The 22,017-nt window shown below is 40.0% G+C and overlaps 2 protein-coding genes across 14 annotated transcripts in view; both read right to left on the bottom strand.

The window, feature by feature from the left end:
- Window positions 1-403: 403 nt before the first annotated feature.
- On the bottom strand, window positions 404-16,050 carry CHAF1B (chromatin assembly factor 1 subunit B). 5 transcript variants are annotated; one of them, XM_085548034.1, is made up of 14 exons: window positions 16,006-16,050; window positions 15,457-15,587; window positions 14,934-15,066; window positions 14,115-14,232; window positions 12,647-12,769; window positions 10,873-10,969; window positions 9,297-9,381; window positions 8,211-8,304; window positions 7,133-7,202; window positions 6,949-7,040; window positions 5,210-5,372; window positions 3,896-4,300; window positions 2,980-3,071; window positions 404-2,510 (listed from the first exon to the last, which is right to left on the bottom strand). In XM_085548034.1, exons 5-14 carry the CDS (start codon window positions 12,696-12,698, stop codon window positions 2,389-2,391), a joined length of 1,272 nt encoding a protein of 423 aa, XP_085404160.1. In that variant the 5' UTR covers window positions 12,699-12,769; window positions 14,115-14,232; window positions 14,934-15,066; window positions 15,457-15,587; window positions 16,006-16,050; the 3' UTR covers window positions 404-2,388. The 5 variants fall into 5 exon arrangements, 4 of the variants coding, with proteins under 4 accessions (XP_085404160.1, XP_015737743.2, XP_085404170.1 ...); XM_015882257.3 differs by having other exon boundaries at window positions 12,647-12,750; XM_085548044.1 differs by having other exon boundaries at window positions 15,457-15,584.
- A 160-nt stretch (window positions 16,051-16,210) lies between these two features.
- The window catches only part of MORC3 (MORC family CW-type zinc finger 3), a 28,287-nt gene continuing 22,480 nt past the window's right edge, over window positions 16,211-22,017 (bottom strand). For 8 of the 9 annotated variants that reach the window (XR_014946269.1, XM_085547974.1, XM_085547960.1 and 5 more), the window contains 2 exons: window positions 21,224-21,387; window positions 16,211-18,519 (listed from right to left, as the gene is read on the bottom strand). Coding sequence is in view for 8 of the 9 variants with exons in the window: in XM_085547974.1 (XP_085404100.1) it covers window positions 18,366-18,519; window positions 21,224-21,387 (318 nt within the window). In the remaining variant the exon portion in view is untranslated. Of the gene's footprint in view, window positions 18,520-19,163; window positions 19,225-21,223; window positions 21,388-22,017 lie in introns of all 9 variants that reach the window. The other variant, XM_085547966.1, reaches the window with a different exon arrangement.

Genomic DNA, 22,017 nt, shown 5'->3' with positions numbered 1-22,017 from the left:
AGCACATCGTGGTTATTTCTTGCTTTGTCCAGACAGGAGCTTAAAGAACACAACATAAAGATGCCATTTTGAATCCATAAGCAATATATGGACACACAATTAACTTCTGACACTGGGGTGAGGCATGCAAACATGAAGCGATATGAGTATCATAAGCTGGTAACTCCTGGAAAGACAATTCAAAACTGATCCTGGAGTATATACCAACCAGATGGTCTGTACATATTTCCTTCCTATACCCTCTTCAAAGAGCTTTTTGACAGAAATGATGCTTAGGAGATTCCTGGCAAGTTTGGGGCTGCATGTGGTACTTCAGATCTTTCACTTCATATCTCCCAACAAAGAAGGGATAGGGAGATACGGTCAACATAACCAAAACCAAACACATCCTTTCAGAAGGAAGTTCGTCAAAATAATGAAATCAATTTATTTGGTGATAATTTATATTTGTTATATAGGTTCAATTCCAACCCGTTATTAAAAAGAAAACACTTTTCTTGCTGTCTGGATCATTCTACCCCCTAAGCACAAGTGGAGGAATCCTGTTAGAACAGCGGCACCTAGTGGGCAATCTGTACTTGCTTTTTACATCTCACTGTTTGTGAGCTAGGGCTTTTTTGAACCACAGGCTGAAAGGAGAAGTACGAAATCACAGTAGCAGAAGAAAAACTAAAACTAATGAAAGAAGTCGTTATCAGGAAAGAAAAAATACCAGATAGAGCATTATGAGAGTTGATGATGTGGAAATAATCTCCAAATGGAAGCAGTGAAAGCATCGATAAACCTACCAATCCAATTACACTGCAAGGCAGTGAGAAAATAGGCTAGCAACTATGTAAACTAATGTGGATCTTACCAGAATGCGTGTGGCATGAAATGAAGACTAATACTCTGGTAATTAATTACATTCAAAGACTACAAAGGCCAGTTATGTCATTAACATTAAAATAACATATTTGATCTTATAGTTTTCAACAGAAAGAAGCTTACGATGAAATGCATTTTGTGAGAAAACAATATGTAGTTAACATATTCCACTTGCCTGAAACCTTTTTGGGGATAGGTATCTGTAAGCATTTCTTCTTTCTGTCAATTTTATGAAAGGCTTCTGTAACATTGCCACATCTGGTACATTTGTACACTTACTTAGAAACTGACAGAAAATAAACACTTATTAGACACCTTAAAAACAATCAAATCCAGGGAAATCAAAGAGGCTTAATATGAATTCTAGCTTTCCCCTCCCGTGCGTTTCAGAGCTTCACATGATAGAAAAGTGCACTGAGTCACAAGAGAAATTTTTGTCTACACGGTATCGTTATCTAGAACAACTACTTACATTTTAAGCATTATTTTCTTAAAAATAAATACCTGATCTTGAACAATAACGAAATGGATTCGCTCAGAACTCTGTGGTTGAACATTCTACTTCTGGAGTCATCACACACCAGAGAAAATACAGTGTAGCGGTTTTCAGAGATTGTGGTGTTGTTTCCAATCGTAGGCTATACTTTAATTATAGGAAATATTAAAATCAGCTTTTAAAAGTGTAACATACATTGGAATCATGCTTTATTTTATTAGCCAAAGGAATGTTAGTTAGAAAAAAGAACCAGGGAAAGCTTTTTGTGCACTTTTAATGTATAAACTCAAATCTTGGCACCTCAGGAAAATCTCATGTCTGCATCTGTGTAAATACAGAAACTTCTTTGTTCAGTGAAGAACTTTCTTCCACTGTTTAATGCTTATAACAGGTCTTCAGAAAATGTCTTCCTTCTGCTTTCTTGTTTTCTGCAGTTTTAACTTCTGATTTGTTTCAGTATCAGTCATACTGCATGCTGACACAGTCAGAACATATAAAGGCTTGCTTCCATTCCACAGGTACTGGAGAGCACTGATTATTAGGCACATTGCTGCAATGTATTAGCCAAGCTGCCTGAGCGAAACAGCTTCGGGTTTTTTTGTTTCTTCCCTTTTTCTTAAGCAACATCAAATCAGAATGAACTCAGTTCCTCAGAAATTCTACGTAAGTGCCAGACAAGTTGCTGGAGGACACGATACATTATAAACATCAACTCAGGGAATCCTGATGGAAAAACTTAGGTAGTGTATGGCTTTTTGATAGCCAGATTTGCATGATTTCCTTCAACTGTGGCATCAAAGAACACTGACTTCAAGAAATAGAACTACACTTCGAAGAAGCTTCAGAATTATTTCCTCTTCTGTAAAGCTACTGCCTACCTACTGCCAGCTTACTCACAGCACTACTTCAAATACACATACGGTACTTTAATCAGGAATTGAGCATTTATCATTTGCAGAAAGAAATGAGCTCTCAGGTATGGCTGCACTGTGCTCAGAATGAAGAGTCTACTATGAAACTAGCTGTTATTTGTTTGGTTTGCAGCCAATCTCGTCTTCAGCAGACACAGAAAGAGGCATTTCCTCAGTTCTAGGACGTTTACATGCTGGGGGATTCTGAAGACTGTCATCAGATGGTAATGGCCTCTCTGAAACAGACAAATACGAAAGTCATTTAAGCTATGCCATTAAGGAAGTAAATTGGTTTGCTGGATTCACAATTAAAGCACTCAAGCAACTGGTTTGAGAGTCCAGCACCTGAAAGAACCTCCAAGCGTCTTTAAAACCTACCTGTGTGAACTGCAGAACATTGTGTGCAACTAGTCCAAGTAAGTTTACTCTGCAGTGTTTCAAATGTCAGTTAATGATACCCTTATTATTGAACTGCAGTAACATACTGTCACATGAGCAGCTGAGACAACTGCAGTGAGAACAACACACTTCATATTGTCAAAAGCACCTTTCAAACACACCTACATAATGAAGAAGCTTTACAATCTGCAACTGCTTTTACATCTGTGCTTGATTTGAGATATTTATGGCTTATAATAGAAGTCTATAACGGAAAATATGATTGGCAAAAAAAATTGCTGGATATTAAGAGCCACAAAAGCTTACCATGTTCCTGTTCTGAGGAAGGAGGTACAGGAACTGTGTCTGTACATACAGAGGCTGGTGTATCTGGCTTCAGTGGTATCAAGTTTATTCTCCTTTGAAAGAGAAGAAACAGTTCAAGTACTTTATCTGAAGATTTATTTGATACAGAATAAGTTAAGTTTAGATCTTGTTTGGAAACATATTACTAAGCATTTCATCTTCATATGAAATGACAAATTCATGACCACTGATGTACAGAAAGCCATTATCCTGCAATCACCTCCTCTAAGACTTTTCTTTGCAGCTGACGATTAAACCCAGAACCTTCATTTTCAATGACCACCTCGTTCCCAGCTACCTAGTAATTTCTGCATTCCTATGAGAAATACCAATAGGGTCCTAAATTGTAAAATCAGCCCTTTTTTTGCTGACAATGTCTAGACTTTTAATTGTTTGTGCATCAGCTCAAGATGTTATACTGCAGACTGTGTGACAACCAATACTTGGAGCACAGGCAATTTCTGAAAGCATCTAAATCTTCACCCTATGGAATATCTTCAGGCAGTGCTTTAAGACCCATTCATCTGGTTCTTTACTTCTCAAAATACTTGTTAGAAGGGTTTTATAATATTCCCTGCCAGCTGAAGGCACTATCTTCCTAGATAGCGGGACATAATAACAGACAAGCGTGTCTGCCATCTCAACAAGGCTTAACAGCCAAGTTAACTTTGCTACCGCCTCACATTTTAAACAGAAATATGAGTTACATTTAGGATTTCAAAGACATTTTGACCTTTTAGTTGCAGTACAACTAGAACAAAAAGTTCCATGTCAAGACCAGGAATTTATATCTAAACCCCAAACCTTTAAATGTAGCACAAGCACAGCTTGTCTTGGCCTTCATATTTATGACTGCAAATGGCAATATAAATCTCACCTTGGCGTCTTGCTCCATGCTTGTAAAGTGTTGAGAGTAATCCTCCTGGGCTGGTTTACTTTAGTACTCTGGCTGGCTGGCTGGCTGATTTTCCTCTCCTCTGAAGATGAGACCTGAACATTTTTTATGCCAACAGGTGTTAAAGGCAAGTCCTTAGCAGCAGCTACAGGCGTTTTAGGTTGGAGAGTGGGAGTGCTCAGAGGAGTCCCCTCTGTCAGCCTTGAGCCTGGGGAAATGACTTTGTGTGGCTGACTCTTCTTCACTTTCTTCTCTGTTGCACCAGAAGTCCTGACATTTATTTGAGGCTTTTCCTTCAGTGGTACTCCCAGTTCATCCTTCTCAAAGGTAACAAATGAACAGTATCCATCCGTAGAAGAAATAGCAAGAAAGGCTCCGTCACTGGACCTATTAGGGATTTATCCATTAAGGGCAAAGGTGAAAACTTCTTTCTTCAACACCTACATTCCTCCATATATAAGACACTGTACTCATCTGTACTTCTTCCCTTCCTCCAATACATCTAAGTAAAACTGCACTGAAGGAATTACATGCGATTCAAAAGAACAAAAGATCTTCACTGCTTGCCCTCACAGCAATCTGATTTAATCTCTCTGGCCTTGCTAATGTTTAGTAGTAATATGCTGCTACCAGAGACAACATCCATCTGACCTGAGACACAATATGGTCATCAATTATAACTTCTAAAAAAAGAAGTGTCCACATGTCCTTAGTTTAGGAACTGAGAAAAGCCTAACAATCACAGTCCAGCAGAGGGATTATTCTGACTGCAAAGACTTGACTTCAGTTTTCAGCTCCAGTTCTGACTTCCCACATCGAGCCAGATCAGCTGCTATGTATAAGTATATATAAGTATATGTATAAGCATATATAAATATTTATAAAATTCTGGGAGAAATTATACAGATAAAGGATTATTTGGCCATGATACATACAACTAAACTCAGAGATGACCTTCATAACTTCAAATAACATTGCTGTTAGCACTTCACTCCCTGGACAATGGGCACATTGTATTGTGTATTGTATAGATATATTGTGCATATATCTATAAAAATGCCACCTGCTTGCCCTTTGGCAGCTGGCACCTTGGTTCCCAGCTGATCAAAGAACCATGATTCTCCAGTTTACAGAGCAAACAAGATGGCTTGCTGCTAAAATATTGCAATGACTGTGACCAAAATGAATGAAACTCAAAAATAAAGCGCAACACAAGATGCATTGCAAAGCTTCAACACAAAAACAGGACATTTCCCCTCCCAAACAACAAATCTTAAGAGTCTAACAATGACCTACCATGAAATGTCACTGAGGGTGTGATAATGTATGTTAGAAACATAACCAAAAGGGAAAGACTGCTCAGTATCATAAAAAAGCACAGAATCTTCTGAAGCAACAGCAAACACCAATCGATAGGGTAGATTCAACAGAGAGGGCGATGATTTCTGATCGACTTCATCTATAATGCAAACAAACGAAAACACTGAGAATTCTCTATTGTATTCAGTGCAGGGTAGTAAGTGCACTAGTTAGTTGTGAACCAAATACTTCACAGAATCACAGAATGACCCGGGTTGGAAGGGACCTCAAGGATCATGCAGTTCCAACCCTCCTGCCTGGGAGGGCCACCAAACATACACATTTACTAGATCAGGTTGCCCAGGGCCCCGTCCAACCTGGCCTTGAACACCTCCAAGGACGGGGCATCCACAACCTCCCTGGGCAGCCTGTTCCAGGGCCTAACCACTCTCCTAGTGAAGAACTTCCCCCTAACATCCAACCTAAATCTTCCCTCTTTTAACTTAAAACCATTTCCCCTAGTCCTGCTATTGTCAGCCCTTTCGAAGAGTTTACTCCCCTCCTGGGAGTAAGTTCCCTTCAGGTATTGAAAGGCTGCAATGAGGTCACCCCGCAACCTTCTCTTCTATAGGCTGAACAAACCCAGCTCCCTCAGCCTGTCCTCATAGGAGAAGTGCTCCAGCCCCCTGATCATCTTCGTGGCCCTCCTCTGGACCCTTTCCAATCTAGCTAGCCTTTTGCTTCCAGCACTGCTTCATTGTAAGGACAGCTTATTCCACCTTCCATTGGACCACTAGCTAGCTACTTTCCAAAATTCCTAGAATATGGGCCTCCTGTTCACTTCTGTGATTATGGAAGCAATGCACTGTAAAAAGCAGGCCATTAACATGTAGGCACACCTACAGATTTCTGGACTACCGCATTTTCACTTCTCTAGGAGCATGCTGCAGAAACTAACCACTGCATTTAGAGGAGCTACAGCTGACACTCATCTCCTTACCACACTGGATCTAAATATTATGATGGAAATACTGAACACAACAGATAATCTCTAAATCCTCTAAGGAATACTGCAAATTGACCCTCTAAAGAAAAGAGGTTTTATTTCACTCCTGCTCGAAATGAGCAAAGCTCTGCCTTTTCACCAGAACACAACTAGTCTTGTTAAAATATAAACACTCCTGCCCCACAGGGCTCATAAGAAGGCTGAATTTCAATCTCCAGGTAAGTTCTCATGCAACTTCATACCACTCTTCCCCTCCTCAGAACTCCCATTCTGATCAGAAATCAGCATTCCTTCTAGTTTGCCTTCCTTGAATAAACATCAAAGGTTGTTGCAAATTACACTAACTCTGTGGTGCTTCTGTGATGTGGGTAGTTGAGACTAAAAGAAAATATTTCATTGCATTGCTTCTTTAGTGCTAAGCCAAGTTATTTACATCTTTTCCCCCCACACAAAATAGTTAAAAGTTAAAGGAAAATACTAAGAATTATTTTTGTAGCCTGCAGTGCCAAGTAAGGCACTCATCTACTATTTCAAAAGTTACTCACAAGGTACCTGAGGTAAATTCAGGGTCTTAGAATCAGGAAACAGCTTCTAAGATGTGGTACGACACTATCTTAATGGAATGTTAAAAGGCTAAGGCATAAAATTGTATGGCCTGAAAATAAACAGTCACGTTGGCCTTTTCACATATTTGCTGTAAAGATCATACTCCCTGAAGGATTTGCAGTACCTTTATTAAGTGCTCGTCTCAACTCAAAGTAGACAGGGCAGCAGCGAACAGCAAGAGTTGCCTTTCCCGGACAGGGCAGATGACCCATGGGCCTTTAAGAATAAGTATTTCAGAAAACAGCATTTGATTATTATTATTATTATTATTTTAAATAAAATAATATTTATTTCTTATTAAACTCTACCTTTTAAGATTATTTCTGGAGAAAACATATGTGGTGTTTGTCACATTTTCTCCTGATTCAACACAGCCAGCTGCAAAAATAAAGGCAAAAGCATTACTCATCAAGTCAAAAGGTACTGACTACACACTTTATGTCTGCAAACATTTTACTTCTCAAGAATTAAACTTGTCATTTAGTTGGGCAAGAGCTGTGCAACTCGAATACATCTTAAAAAGGCATCCCAAATATTTATTTAATGCTGTTTGTGTTTCCCTTAAACACTTCCCCCTCAAAGCTTCTTTTTTATGTTGCCAGACATCTATAAATGCTGTGCTTAAGTGAGCAAACTGATCCCCTCCTTGCAATGTTATTTTTACTATAACTGCATGATGTTTTTAAGAAAGAATACAAACCAAGACCTGTCAGTCAAAAGAAAATACTAGCTTTTCATTTCTATTTTAACAGAAACCATTGCTATTTATATGCTTCAAAAATGCCATAAATATCATCCTTATCACAGAGAAAATTGAAGTTCTGAGCCACTAACGAAAAAGTATTGTGAAGCCTCTATTTCTTTCCATGGGAAGATGATAAATGAGGAATGGCATCATTCAGATAAATAAACATCCCCTAGTAGTCTGAAAGCAATCTTTATGCACACTTAAAGTAATAAACAACAAACTTCATACACACAGAATCACACAGAATGACCCGGGTTGGAAGGGACCTCAAGGATCATGTAGTTCCAACCCCCCTGCCTGGGAGGGCCACCAAACATACACCTTTACTAGATCAGGTTGCCCAGGGCCCCGTCCAACCTGGCCTTGAACACCTTCAAGGACGGGGCATCCACAACCTCCCTGGGCAGCCTGTTCCAGGGCCTCACCACTCTCCTAGTGAAGAACTTCCCCCTAACATCCAATCTAAATCTTCCCTCTTTTAACTTAAAACCATTTCCCCGTGTCCTGCTATTGTCAGCCCTTTCGAAGAGTTTACTCCCCTCCTGGGTGTAAGTTCCCTTCAGGTATTGAAAGGCTGCAATAAGGTCATTTCATAGTAACCTAGTTCATTATTCATAGTGTATGTTCTTCCCACAAACCTGGAGTGAGTAGTAAGGAGCCATCAGGAGTAAAACTGAGTCTGCGGAAAAATGACTTCATGCTGTCGTCATGAAACATCCGATAGCTCCTAGCCTGTAACATTGAAAACCTCACTGTTAGAAGTGCCATGAGTACGTCAGCTGGAATTCAAGTGAGAAAAAATTATCTGGTTGTACAACCCATCCCCATGGAACTTTTAAAACAAAAGACAGATATTCTTAAAACCTCAGCCCCTCCAAACTCATTTTCTTTCTTTGATATTAACTCTTCACAGCGAAGAAAAATAGGCCCTAATCCCTCTTCAACTAATCAAAAAACTCTAAGAGTGGTCACATTAAACCAGTAACCAAGGAGTAATAACCTGGAGAACAACATTACGTAGCAGTCAGTGTAAAAGCTTGTTCCACAGTCATTTAACTCTTCAAGTAGAGGTTTAAAAAGAACTTTTATAATGGCAAAGAGCCCTCTCTCAAATCTCTCCTTCTGTCACTATAACAAAAGTTACAAACTTTTTTGTTTGTTTTTTAATAAAAGAATAAAAGAAATTGAAAAGCTACCTTGGAATTGTTATTTTAGCATCACATTGAATTAATTTGGGGAAAGAAAAAAAAACACTCTTTGGTTTCTCTTCAATACATCAGCATAAATGTAGAAAATTTGAACCCCACTTTTCCTAAAAATCAGAATACCTTTTGGAAATTTCAGGCACTGAAAGTATTAATGCTATGTTGTATCTGTTAATAAACATACAGCTACTATCAGACTGACAAGTTTTCAGTCTGTTAAAATTCACATGCATGTAATTTTTTTTCACACTATTTCTAACATTTACCAAAACGCACAGTGTTACTTCTTTACTAAGCGAAACTTGCTGAGAGATCAACAGCAGCAGGCAAAGTTCTCTGTTAATCACTTCTAAAATGGCACGGGAAAACATTCACAAAACATAAAGGTGAGACTGAGACAGAAATGCATGACGTGTAGATTATTTGAATGGAAAATACTTGCTCCTCTGCTTACGGAATAACTCATATAGAATAGCACGCAGTGTGTTCTCCAGCACCTTTAGTAGAACAACAACATACCTCTCCTTCAGCTCCTGACTCCGATGGCATCTTGGTAACATTGAATGCTACACGCTTGGTTTGTGTGTTGTAAACCCGAAGAACCCTGCATAGCAGAGAGTACAGTCAGCTTTCACAGCATCCTTTCACCCCAGGTTTCACACAGTGTTACAACACTTCGCTTTTCAATAAGAACTGCCAAATATAAGAAATCTAAGTGACAAACACACAAGAATTTTAACACCATTCACAATTGACCACTAGGAAAGATATACTTTTATGGCTATGCAACCAATTAGTTGCTGACAAGTATTTGACTCAATCGGGTTTCTAAAGTACCAGCACACGTATTAATGGAAGAATAAAGGAATTTAATGCATAGCAAACAGCTATGCCATTCCTACCTGTGCTGCAGTAGCTACTATGCTCATGTGATGTGGGAACTCATCTCACCATTAGCTACATTTAGGGGCTTTCATTGAGTTTTCTTAGGAATAAATGAAAACTGGAGTGTAACAGAAAGGAGAATGTTTGAGCTCTGCTGACTTCATCTCAGCAGTAGGTTTGAGGCAGCTGTGGAACCACAGGCTCTGGGTGCCACACAGCTAAGCTGGCCTGGCAAAAGTAGAGGAAATCTCCCCACTCCAGGCTGCTGAACATCCAGTCCAAGCACCAGCACTGGCTCTTGTTGGACTCTTGCTGAGCTAGATAATATTTGCCAACCTTGCAGAAGTGTCTGAAACGTGAGGAGGTAGGGAACTTCCTCTACTCACATTAGTTCATGCTCTAGTTTGTGACTTGACTCCAAGAAAAACTTGTGCATCACAATATTACTCATGTTTTGCTGCTGTTTGTTTTAATAAAAGCAGGCAAATTTCACGTAAGTGATTATCAAAAAACAGAGGCTCATAATGAACTAGAAGTCATTAACTCACCATTTCTCATAGCCTACTGTAAATCTTAACACTCTTCTGCACTATGACAGCAATTTTCTTTGCAGTGGGTGCCAGACGACATGCATTTATTAGCCAGCTGCAATCCCTTCAGAGCAGCACACATGCCCTTAACAGTTTAAGCTGAACTGCAAAGTTCTGACAAGGCCCAACTTTTATGAAGCGTGCATTTGCTTTCCCAGTGACATCACTTACAAAACTGCTGGGGATGGGAGGGAGCAAGAGGGCAAAAGAAAGGTATCCGTGGAAAAACACTTGAACTGATTACTTAACCTGTTCGTATCTTTCTGTAAAATGTATTGGTAAGGATGGACTTATTAACTCACTGACAACCAGAGAATGCAGCCGTCTCTTTAAGATGCATCTGGTATCTCTCATGGCTAATGGCATGAAAACTTATTGCCTAAAGACAATTTTCTTTGAAAGGTTACCTAAGCTTACCTGTCATTTAGAAGACATTCATACCTCAGGAATCATTTAGCACAGTCATAAAGCTAACTAAATTAGCATGTTGCTTTCACCTCAACCTTCTTACAGAACAATGCGAACCCATACAAAAGTCACATTTATAGCATACCTGAGCACGACTTATAAGTATGTTTAAGAAAGAACATCAAGGCAAAACACTTAGAGCAACAGCTCACCTATCACAACTCAGAGTTGCAATGTACTGGCCTAGAGGATCCCAGGTTATTCCTTGGACATAACTCTTGTGTTCATTTAATATTGAAATCTTCTGTCCTGAAATTACAAACAGTTCCCAAATTTTCAATTCAAACATGCTTTAAAAACATTTCTTCATTTCAGAAATAAAACAAAGTAGAATGTTTTAAAATGTTAACAAACCATCTTTTGAACATGCAAATCTATCCTGGTGGCACCTGACAAGAATGTTAGAAACAGGTAAATTCTAGAAATAAAGCAGCTAGATGCAGCCAATTGGCAATGCCAATTCAAGGGCTGTTCCCTGCAAACTAACTCAGATAAGCAGCTTGGGTCAGGCATCAAATGTGCACATTTCAAAACTAAAAGCATATCAAAATTTTTCATGCTAGGACGAGGTACAGGTACATGTCATTCTCATAAAATACTTCATTTTAACTGTCAGTTATGGACTTCTAATAACACAAGTCTTGTTTTGTTTCAAAGACGCAGCCCTTTGAAAAGATAACAAAGAGTTGAGGTCGTGCTGCAAATTCCGTAAGTCTTTCTGGTCCGAAAGTCCCTGTTCTCAGACAGTGCCCAACAACAGATGCCTAAGAGCATAAGAAGAAAGTGAGCACATAACGGTACTTCTCACAGAATCACAGAATTGTAGGGGTTGGAAGGGACCTCTAGAGATCATCGAGCCCAACCCCCCTGCCAAAGCAGGCTCCCTACACCACGTCACACAGGTAGGCGTCCAGGTGGGTCTTGAATATCTCCAGAGGAGACTCCACCACCTCCCTGGGCAGCCAGGATGACCTCTGAGTTTCCAGCAGTAAACAATTCCTTAAGCCAGTGATGTTGTCTTTGTACTCAACAACCCCATGGATTTCTTTTATTAATATTCTTTCTTTCATTCAGGTTTTTGTTTTGTTTTCTTGTTGTTGTTTCTTAAACTATGCAATCTCAGCTCTCCTTGAAACTCTTTACTTTCATGTACCTACAACTTCAACCACAAGTCCTATATCTTCCAGTACTGGCTTCTTACTTCTGACTTACTAGTTCTGATACTGCCTAGAAGATATACATTTCCTCCACAGCAGTAATTCCACGCTAAAAGAAAGCAGCAAGAATGCTTATACTTATGGAAGTTATACTTAGGGAAAGTCAACTATATCCACATGAAATTAGAAGTGAAAGTAACGATCACATTGCTCATCAGAAAATACTAAACTCCTGTCAAGGAGCCTAAAGTAGCTGGTTACTGGCAGCTATAAACACGCAGTTGGGAACTGCAGTGTCCTAAATATTCTAAACTGGTCCAACCTCCACAGTGTTTTTCTAGGAGGATAGGAGCAATCCCACAGCAGAGGGATGATAATGAACAAAAGCGTTTTGCTGACCATAGTGTAAAGAAGTGTCATAGCTTGCAAAACAACCACCTTCTGAGTTCTTCTGGATTTAACTGAAGTAGTTTGTTGATACCAGTCAAGTTTTGTTTACTTGCTGGGGAGCGTGGGGTATGAGCTTGATTGAGGGAGGTGGGAAGAAAGGGTGACATTCACTTTCCAAGTAATATGAAGTGATTACCTGTGTGTAAACTTTGTTGACCTGAAAGTATCTTTAAATGCTGGGCTATACACCTCACAATTCCAGAAATCTACCAAGTAAGTTGACTGTTCTCTCACTAAATAAAGATGCGTTTAATTACTTTGGTAAATACCCAGGGATACATCAGGGCTGGAACCACAATGGATAAAATGCAGTACTTACCTTTAATGACATCCCACATTATAGCCGTGTTATCTACGGAGGCAGATGCCATGTAATTCCCATCTGAGGTCCAACAAATATCATACACGTCTTCTAAGTGGCCTCTAAAAGCCAGCAAAGGAACTGATCATTAAGACAAACAGGTACAGGTAAATGTAACAGCTGTACACATCTTGGCGTTAAAAAAATATAATAATAATTAAAAAATCACACACACTTGAAACTGTTCCTACATAAATCTCAATAGTTGCAAGGAATGTACTAGTTATGGATAGCAGTGACTTACGTTTCATAAACAAGTGTAAATTCTGAATGATTTTATCAGCATAGACAGGGACCAAAACTTTTAACAGATACTACAAAGAAAGCAAAACAAATATACATCTCACAAAAAACTACCGCAGATTGCAGAACCACAGAATCACACAGAATCACAGAATGACCCGGGTTGGAAGGGACCTCAAGGATCATGTAGTTCCAACCCCCCTGCCTGGCAGGGCCACCAAACATACACATTTACTAGATCAGGTTGCCCAGGGCCCCATCCAACCTGGTCTTGAACACCTCCAAGGACGGGGCATCCACAACCTCCCTGGGCAGCCTGTTCCAGGGCCTCACCACTCTCCTAGTGAAGAACTTCCCCCTAACATCCAACCTAAATCTTCCCTCTTTTAACTTAAAACCATTTCCCCGTGTCCTGCTATTGTCAGCCATTTCAAAGAGTTTACTCCCCTCCTGGGTGTAAGTTCCCTTCAGGTATTGAAAGGCTGCAATGAGGTCACCCCGCAACCTTCTCTTTTCTAGGCTGAACAAACCCAAAATGGGTATAGAATCACCCATTTCTTTCAGTCTTCTGCTGAGAGTGAGAACAGATCACCACACACAGTACTGCAAGTGCAAACCAGCAGTGGCTTGATGCCTTAGCCACAGTCAGCAATACTTACCTGGTCTTTGCAGGTTAAGTGTATCTATCTTCTTAATTGCAACATAGATTGAAACTAAAGCTGGCCAGTGTAGATTTTCAACTATTTAAAAGAACTAGTTGAAAAAGACTCCTCCAGCCTCACAGCTACAATCTGGCAAATGTGCCCAAACTATTTCTGCTACTGATGTTTTTTGTTTTAATAACGATCAAAATTTGCACTATGAAGCTAATATATAAAACTTGATATTTACTTATATACAGGCATTAACGCTTAAGTGACTGCAAATCTCAGGAACCAATTTCAGAGCGGATCAGCTATGCCATGCAAATTCTTTATGTCACAATTAATGCTGTAACAGCAGATGCAGGATGGCCCTGTATCAAACAAAAAATGAATTAAAGACAGTAAAAAGATGAACTCGCAGTAAGTAAATTCTAGAGAGTGCTGAAGTCCTAACATTACTCAGCAGAAGTCTGTACTAGATGATAAAAGTCACTGTGCAATCAAAAACACTGAAGAACATCTCAAAAACACTAAAATACCTTAAAGTTTTAACAACTGTCCAGTTCTCCTTGTTGAGCTGAGCTTCATCTTCATCCTGAAAAGCCAGTGGTTCCAATTCTTTGCTATCATTCAGCTTCCATAGTAAAATAACAGCATCTGTTCAAGAAATAATACAAAGCTTCTTTCTTTCCTACCCATTTGTTAACACATTACATTTAGTTCAGTGTCCATCTCACATATGACATATGTAGAACAGATCTTAAATTGTCAAGGGGAAGAGAAGCTCCTAGACTGCCTAAACCTTTTATTTTATATGTAATGCTTTAATTAAAAAAAAAATGAAAGAGAGATTCCCAGGAGTAAGATGAGAGTGCAAGGCTTAACTTTCAGTTTGCTTTGGATTAGAGCTGGCTATGGTTCCGTACATAATGCTTTGTGAAAATCTTCTAGTGAAGAAGGTAACACTCAGCTTCATAGGACACACCCCTACCCACTGCTGTCCTTACTGGGACTGAAGAAACCACATCACCCTGGAGAGATAGGGAGAAACACACAGATTCAGCCACAGCTTCTCACTGTGACACTAGGTAATCCACTCAATCTCCCCTTCTGGAAAACACGTGCAGTTATTTATCTTACGCCTGGAAAACAGCTTCTCAGACTCAGGCATTAAAAGTTATTCAGGATCTAACTGCTTGACAAGCATTTACTGCTTACAGTCACTGGGCATGTAGGAATCTGAAACTGAAAGCGTGAGCGAGAGGTATGAACAAGTTTGTGTGTTCGCTTTTCTCCCTTCAATCACCAGATGCACGCAGAGCTTCTTTTCATTAGCATCACTGAGCACTGTTACTCACCATCACCACCAGATGCGAGGACTTCACCATTGGGAGAGAAGCGCACGACATTGACTGCTTTGGTATGGCGGGCAAGATTGGATAAGAATTCCACAATAGCTTTTCCATCCGGTCCTTTTTCCACTTTCCATATCTAGTTACAAAAGCAATGCAGGTAGTTTTTGGAAACAAGATATAATCTTGTCTCACTACAATAATTCACTATTTACTCCTTGGACCATCATTCTGAACTTACGATCTGAAGCTTCCATAGGTAAAGCTGCAGCAGTACCACAAATTTTCCCTCTTGGAGCTAGAGCCGTGACTATACTGTAGTATAGAATCATAGAATCACAACCTTAGAAAGGACCTACAAGATCATCTAGTCCAACCATCCTCCCATTACTGTTACTACCACAAACCACTAAACCATATCTCGTAGCTCCTCATCCAGACGCCCCTTGAACACTGCCAGGGACACCTCAGGTAAGAGTACATGTCATATTTTAGTTACACCAGAAAACATAAGAGGTGTGAGACATACCCGGACAGCCGTGTCCACGCCTGCAGAGGCCAGTCGGTTGATCTTCCCATCAGTTCCGTGCTGGAAGTCCAAACTGTACACAGGCTCCTTGTTGTGCCACGCTATCTCACAAGTGATGACCTTCATATCTGCTAAGGAAACCAGAGCAAAACCCTGCCTAAATTCCTCTTCCCTATGACCACGATTCAAATTAACGTGGATATCACAAGCACTACAGAAACTGACAGGACAGCAGGTTCAGGAAGATCAGGAAGAGCCGTGATTACAGCGTTAGAGGTTACTGGCAGGGCAGGTTACTGGATCGGGGCAGGATCTGCATCTCTCCCCCTTCTGGGGGAGGCCGACCCGACTCCACACAGCCAACAGAAGCCACTCCCGCCCGCCGGAGCTGCAGGGCTTTAACCGCAAGGAAGAAATTAGGCCGCCCGACACGCCGCTCCGTACCGCACACCCACAGAAAGCATCAGACCCATGGCTGCCCCGCATACCTCTCCCCTCAGCCTCAACCGCTGTATCATCCACCCCCATCCCCATCCCCATCCCCTCTACCTGCAACACAGCCCGGCCCAGCTCCAGCGCGGCTCCACGTTTCCCGCCCCGCGCATGCGTGCGGACTCCGGGCGGGCTCGGAGCTGGGCGGGAAGCTTGGCTGTTACCACAGCACAGGAGGCGGCTTTCCTCACAAGCTGAGGTAGTTAAGGAAAGCAGGTCACAGTCGTAGTTATTTATGAAGGAAACGCGGCACCCCATCACGTGTTTTTGATCCAGCAAATTCAGGTTTATTTTTTTTTTTTCCGTTTTTATTTTTTACAAAAAATACATTTTGACAAATAAAAAGCATTTCCATCAATCCGCTGCTCTTCCAAGTGTAAACGTACACTGTAATTTTTCCCGTTTTTAATATAGACTTAACGCTATATTTTATGTCATCTACAATAAACTCAGCTACAGAATCTCATGAAACGTAATAAATAACGATGAAGGAATGGAAACTACACAGCAAAAAAAAAAAAAAAAAAAAAAAAAGGAAATCAGAAACTTTTTAAAAGTCATATTTAAAAGTTATATTACAGCCACCTCTCCAAAAAAACCAAACATTCGATTTAGCCACCATGAAAGCAAAGCAATATTGCATTATCCTTATTGGCGTACTGGAACAGAAAGCATCCTGAAATCAAAAGTACTGCCCGCTGGAAGAAAATGAGCTATAACTAAGTGGAACCTAATCCAATCAAATATGGACAGCTAACAGTGCAAAAGCCAAAACCCTTGGCTTTACAAAAAGGACAATTCCTAATAACAAACACTGAATGCAGTTTTGTGGTTTTTTAATCTTTTTTTTAAAGCAAAAACTGTTTTTCTTGATCACTGTTTGGATGATGAATACCACCAGAGATAAAAGGTGGGCTCTTCACCCACCCTTTATTCCTGATTACCTCAATGGAAAAAGCATGCAGTTGGCTGAAGAGAATACTGTCACCACCGTAATAAAACAAGTTTAATGGCTTAATAATTACTGTGATAATTTAAGAGGGAAAAAAAGAGAGGGACTCATCTATCTTACCTGTAATAGAAGACACCTAAATATTAAGACAGCATAAACAAGTCACATTTGAACATTTTCAGCCTTAGCTTACTTTGTTGTTTAACACCACAGATAAGAAAACACACCTCTCCTTCTCAAAATCTTTGACTAGATAAGCAAGGATTTAGTAGCCTGACCCATTTACATGCAGCATCACCCACTGCGATTGAAAGGTAAGCTTCAGCCTGAGAGACTCACGGGCAGACTGCTTGCTTTATGCTACAACACTTTTTCCTCTGAGGTAAAATACACAAATTAATTGAATACATCAACGAGCCTCTATGCCAATTATTTTTTGCATTGGGCTGCCCTGAAGTAAGGCCTTAAAGCCTCAAGAGGTGGTGTTACAGCAGAGGTCTCCAGGAATCCTATCCTAGCTTTGCATACATTCTCTCCAATGGACCACCAGCTGCTTTTGGCTTAGAAAAATGGCAGGCAAGAGCCGTATGTGAATACTGACCACTTGAACTCATGTGCTGGAACGTACTGGATTTATAAGCCAGTACTGCTGCATTCAATTGAGAAGCATGGGGTAGAACCAATCATCCCTCTGACTGCACTCCAATACCATCTGGTTCTTGGAACAAGGAAGTGACAGTCAAACAGCAGGGGCAGGACACAAGACTGAAAAGGCTGAAATATCCCATGGATTTGTTTATGCTGTAAGATTATGTACAGATCATGCCCTTTAGCAACACCAGAAAATCCAAAAGGGTATCAAAGATCATCCATATTTGGAGTAAAACCCCTAAAGATTTTTTCTTTTGGTAATAAGACATAAATACTGCCAATATGGCCCAAATTTCCATCTATTAGTTAAATTTCTAACCCATTAATGCAACACACAACATTGTTGATAGCAATGAAAATACTGTAGTTTACAATAAAGTTACTGAGGTTTGTTCTGGGAAGAAAATCAGCAAGGTTCTCCTTTTATTTTTGCATTGTTTGTAATATATTCCACTGGTAGGATTTTGGATGAGGAAAAAAAACTGCATCTGTAAGACCAAAAGTCAACCAAAACTTTTGTAGAAAAGTATTAACATTCTTAATCATAAAAATATTTGCAAATTTAATTACAAATACATTTTAAAAGCAAAATCTTTTAAGTACAACGAGGTTGGTCAATATTGACAGTGTTCATTTAAGAGAAAGTTAAGATAATACCCACTGCATCCGTGGGAACACCTAAACGCACAGAGTATATACATTTATTGATCAAACTGTGAAGTATATAAAGTGAAGAAGCAGTATTTACACTTCTGAGCCTATAATAAAGGTTAAACTGGAAGATCAAGTAGGGGTTTGTGAAAATCTTAAGATCTTAAGTACTGCTGATTTCATGCATTTGTTCTACAACTTGTCCTAAAATTTCATCCACTACGTCAATGTCGTAATTGACTTGTTGCAAGTCTAGATCAGGCATGATTGTAGCCAAAAGCTGTCCAACATTCACTCGAAGGGAGCGCAGTTTCAGGCTGTGAAGAAATAATTTGAGATGTTTAGATATGGATGAAGTTTCACATCCAAATACACAGAATGTAAATTAACAAAGTTGGAGTAACATTCAGTAATAGAAATGGTTGGTATGTGACTTCCATAAACCAACAGAGAGCTTATGAAATTGAAACTGCAACAAGATCATTTCGAGATCTATCATTTTTTCACAGCTTATTGTCTTGAGTTTTAACTTTGAAGGCGTGTATTTCCTTTGTTTCAAACAAATACTAAGATTTCTGCCTTTCCCAGAATGGATTAAAGGTTTTTTTCAATACTTCTATTGAAGTTAGCAAATAAACACTGGCATAACCCTTTTTCCTACAACACCTTTTTATTTCTCAAACCAGTATTTAAAAATATTTAATACATTTAGGATTTGCCAACTACCATCACACATGCGAACAAAGGAAGAGAAAACAAAGAGGAAAGAAAAAAAGAGAGAAGGTATGAAAGAGTAGTTTGTCCAGAGGTTTGAAAGCATGAAGACAAAGCAGCAATTTTAATAATGGGGAAAATATTATTTCTCCTCTTTTTGATTTCTTTCACGATTCCACTGCCCTATCCTCTTCCTGGTCAAATTGCTTCTAAGTCATTCATCCCTTCTCTTGAGCATTTCCTTTACCATTATTTTCTTTATTATCTCCAGTAGCCATTCTTCATAGAGTCATTACATCCCAAAGGACCTGTAAGTACACCACAAGTAATGCATGCAATTTCTAGTTCTTCTATGTAGAAGTAGTCAGATGCAGTAAGCAAAAAGTAAAACGCTGGCAGATGCAGGGGAGACTGAATCCCAGAACAAAAACAAAAACCAAACAAATTTAGGTTAAAAGGGGCCCGGTAGGCACTGGGTGCTCCCACTACAAGAGGCACTGTTGATTTGCATTCATCTTCTAATCTGCCTTCACTACAGCCCAGGACCTCAGCTTGCCCACCTGCAGAGATTATTCCTAGCAGAAAGCACAGAACATCATTGCTGCCTTTACTGAGCTTCCACGGTATTTCTTTTGGTCATTTTTTTCCTACTTTCCAAGGTCCCTCAACAGTAGTGCTACCATCCAAGGTATGAGTGATCTCCTCCAACTCAGCTCCACTGTAAGTTTACCAAGTTAATTGTGTTCTGTCACGTAGGCCATTAAGGAAGCCATTAACAATTACTGGCCTTGATACTGATGCTCAGGCTTAGCAGACTAGCAGCCTGCTATGCAGGTTCACAACCCACCACCTAGTCCACCGGTCTAAGTCATATCTCACAAAATTTGGTTATAATATTATGGCAGACTAAGTTGAAAGCTTTCCTAAAATGAAGGCCAACTCTCCCCTTATCCACAGAGCTGGTCATCTCAATGGAAAGGTTACCAAGCTGGAAAGGCAATCTTTGCCTTCAGTAAGGCTATTCTAGGCTGATTGTTTCTAACCACCTTGACTATCATGAGCTTACATGCAGCTTCCAGGCAGATTTGATTCAGGGCCTTCTCAGGAACTGAGATTGGACTGGCCAGTCTGTAGTTCAGATCCTCCTTTCTGCCTGCCCTGAATATGGGCATGACAACTTTTTTTTTTTTTTCCTTTTAATTATTATTATTAATTTTTTATTTAAACCACTTATCAGGGACCTGCCACAAACTTTTGGACATCATCACAAGGCCAACTCTCCACCATCTGGCCAGCTCTATCACATTTCATCTGATTCCATGGACTTGGGTATTCTGAGTTTGCTTGCTTCCATCTTGTATACATACATACACAGAATCACAGAATGCCCCGGGTTGGAAGGGACCTCAAGGATCATGTAGTTCCAAACCCCTGCCTGGCAGGGCCACCAAACATACACATTTACTAGATCAGGTTGCCCAGGGCCCCGTCCAACCTGGCCTTGAACACCTCCAAGGACGGGGCATCCACAACCTCCCTGGGCAGCCTGTTCCAGGGCCTAACCACTCTCCTAGTAAAGAACTTCCCCCTAACATCCAACCTAAATCTTCCCTCTTTTAACTTAAAACCATTTCCCCGTGTCCTGCTATTGTCAGCCCTTTCGAAGAGTTTACTCCCCACCTGAGAGTAAGTTCCCTTCAGGTATTGAAAGGCTGCTTCTTTTATGTGTTTGCTGTTTTTTATTAATGGAGAGCAGCAAGATCCCTACTTGGAGGTGTAAACTTTTGTTCAGTTCAAAGATACACCCTGAACATTGGCAATTCCAGAGGATTGGCCTGCAGCAAATTCTTACATGAAAGGTCAAATCAGTTCCAAAACCGAAAACAAACTCTTTGCAGTATGGTACTACTGAGTCAAGAAATAAAAATAGCATGCAAAAGCAAAGATCATCTGCACAGCATAAGCTAATGAACTCCTTTCTTGCTTCCTTTCTTTTTCTGCTTGTTTTACAAGCTAGAATCTAAGAATTCTTATAAGATTTTCAGTACTTAAAGAGTCACTATGACATTCTATTGGGCAATGGTCAAGTACTTGCTTAAGCAGCACTAAGTTGAGACTAAAAAAAAATCAGTGGATGAAGAGATGAAGCATAAGTTTAATCAACTTAGAAGTCACAAGAGGCAGCAAAATAATTCCAAGAACCACGTTTTATTATATGATTGTCAGACATGATCTTTGTCAAGGTCTTTTATGTACAATCAGCCAACCAAAGTCTTGAAATAAATCTAGGAAGAAAAAATTTGATACCTTTCTCCATCAGAAAAATTAACAGTGTCTTCTACATTACTGGCTGTAGAATCATTTGCGTGTGCTACTGCTTGTGGGATTGAAGCCTTTAAATCTGCAATTTCTGATTTAAGCTCTTCACACTGACAGGCGATTTTATTTTTCTCCGCTTCCAGTAGTTCCACCTAGCAAATAAATAAAAATAAATAATTTTACACATTGATTTGTTATGTTTAATATAAACACAGCCAATACAAAAGCTTTTAATCAGCTTTTTGGTGACATTTTATGATATTGTAACCTACAGACTGTTTTAAAGTAGCCAGTTGAACAGTATGCTGTCAGCCTGCTGTCAGACTCTCAAGTTTGCTTATTGCTGTCAATGGAATCCAAGAAAGCAAAAGATTCCAGGCTAGATTATATTTTTTCCCCATCCTTCTAGGAGTCTAGATTAATATCACAGAAGAATCACAGAAGTACCCGGGTTGGAAGGGACCTCAAGGATCATGTAGTTCCAACCCCCCTGCCTGGCAGGGCCACCAAACATACACATTTACTAGATCAGGTTGCCCAGGGCCCCGTCCAACCTGGCCTTGAACACCTCCAAGGACGGGGCATCCACAACCTCACTGGGCAGCCTGTTCCAGGACCTAACCACTCTTCTAGTAAAGAACTTTCCCCTAACATCCAACCTAAATCTTCCCTCCTTCAACTTAAAACCATTTCCCCGTGTCCTGCTATTATCAGCCCTTTCGAAGAGTTTACTCCCTTCCTGGGAGTAAGTTCCCTTCAGGTACTGAAAGGCTGCAATGAGG

This window comes from Coturnix japonica, chromosome 1, assembly GCF_054131305.1.
Source record: "Coturnix japonica strain WE chromosome 1, WE-NBRP24, whole genome shotgun sequence".
NCBI lineage: Eukaryota > Metazoa > Chordata > Aves > Galliformes > Phasianidae > Coturnix > Coturnix japonica.
The sequence above is the reverse complement of the archived record's forward strand: the minus strand, read 5'-3'. Positions and strand labels throughout refer to the sequence as shown.

What these genes read in the sequence shown, in the direction of transcription:
- CHAF1B (XM_015882257.3), bottom strand. Translation starts at nt 15,582, where the DNA reads ATGAAGGTCATCACTTGTGAGATAGCGTGGCACAACAAGGAGCCTGTG. An exon ending in ACAGTTGTTAAAACTTTAAG is followed by an intron (nt 12,751 to 14,114) that starts GTATTTTAGTGT and finishes GCTGGCTTTTAG; the next exon opens with AGGCCACTTAGAAGACGTGT. An exon ending in TCCAGAAATAATCTTAAAAG is followed by an intron (nt 7,041 to 7,132) that starts GTAGAGTTTAAT and finishes TTATTCTTAAAG; the next exon opens with GCCCATGGGTCATCTGCCCT.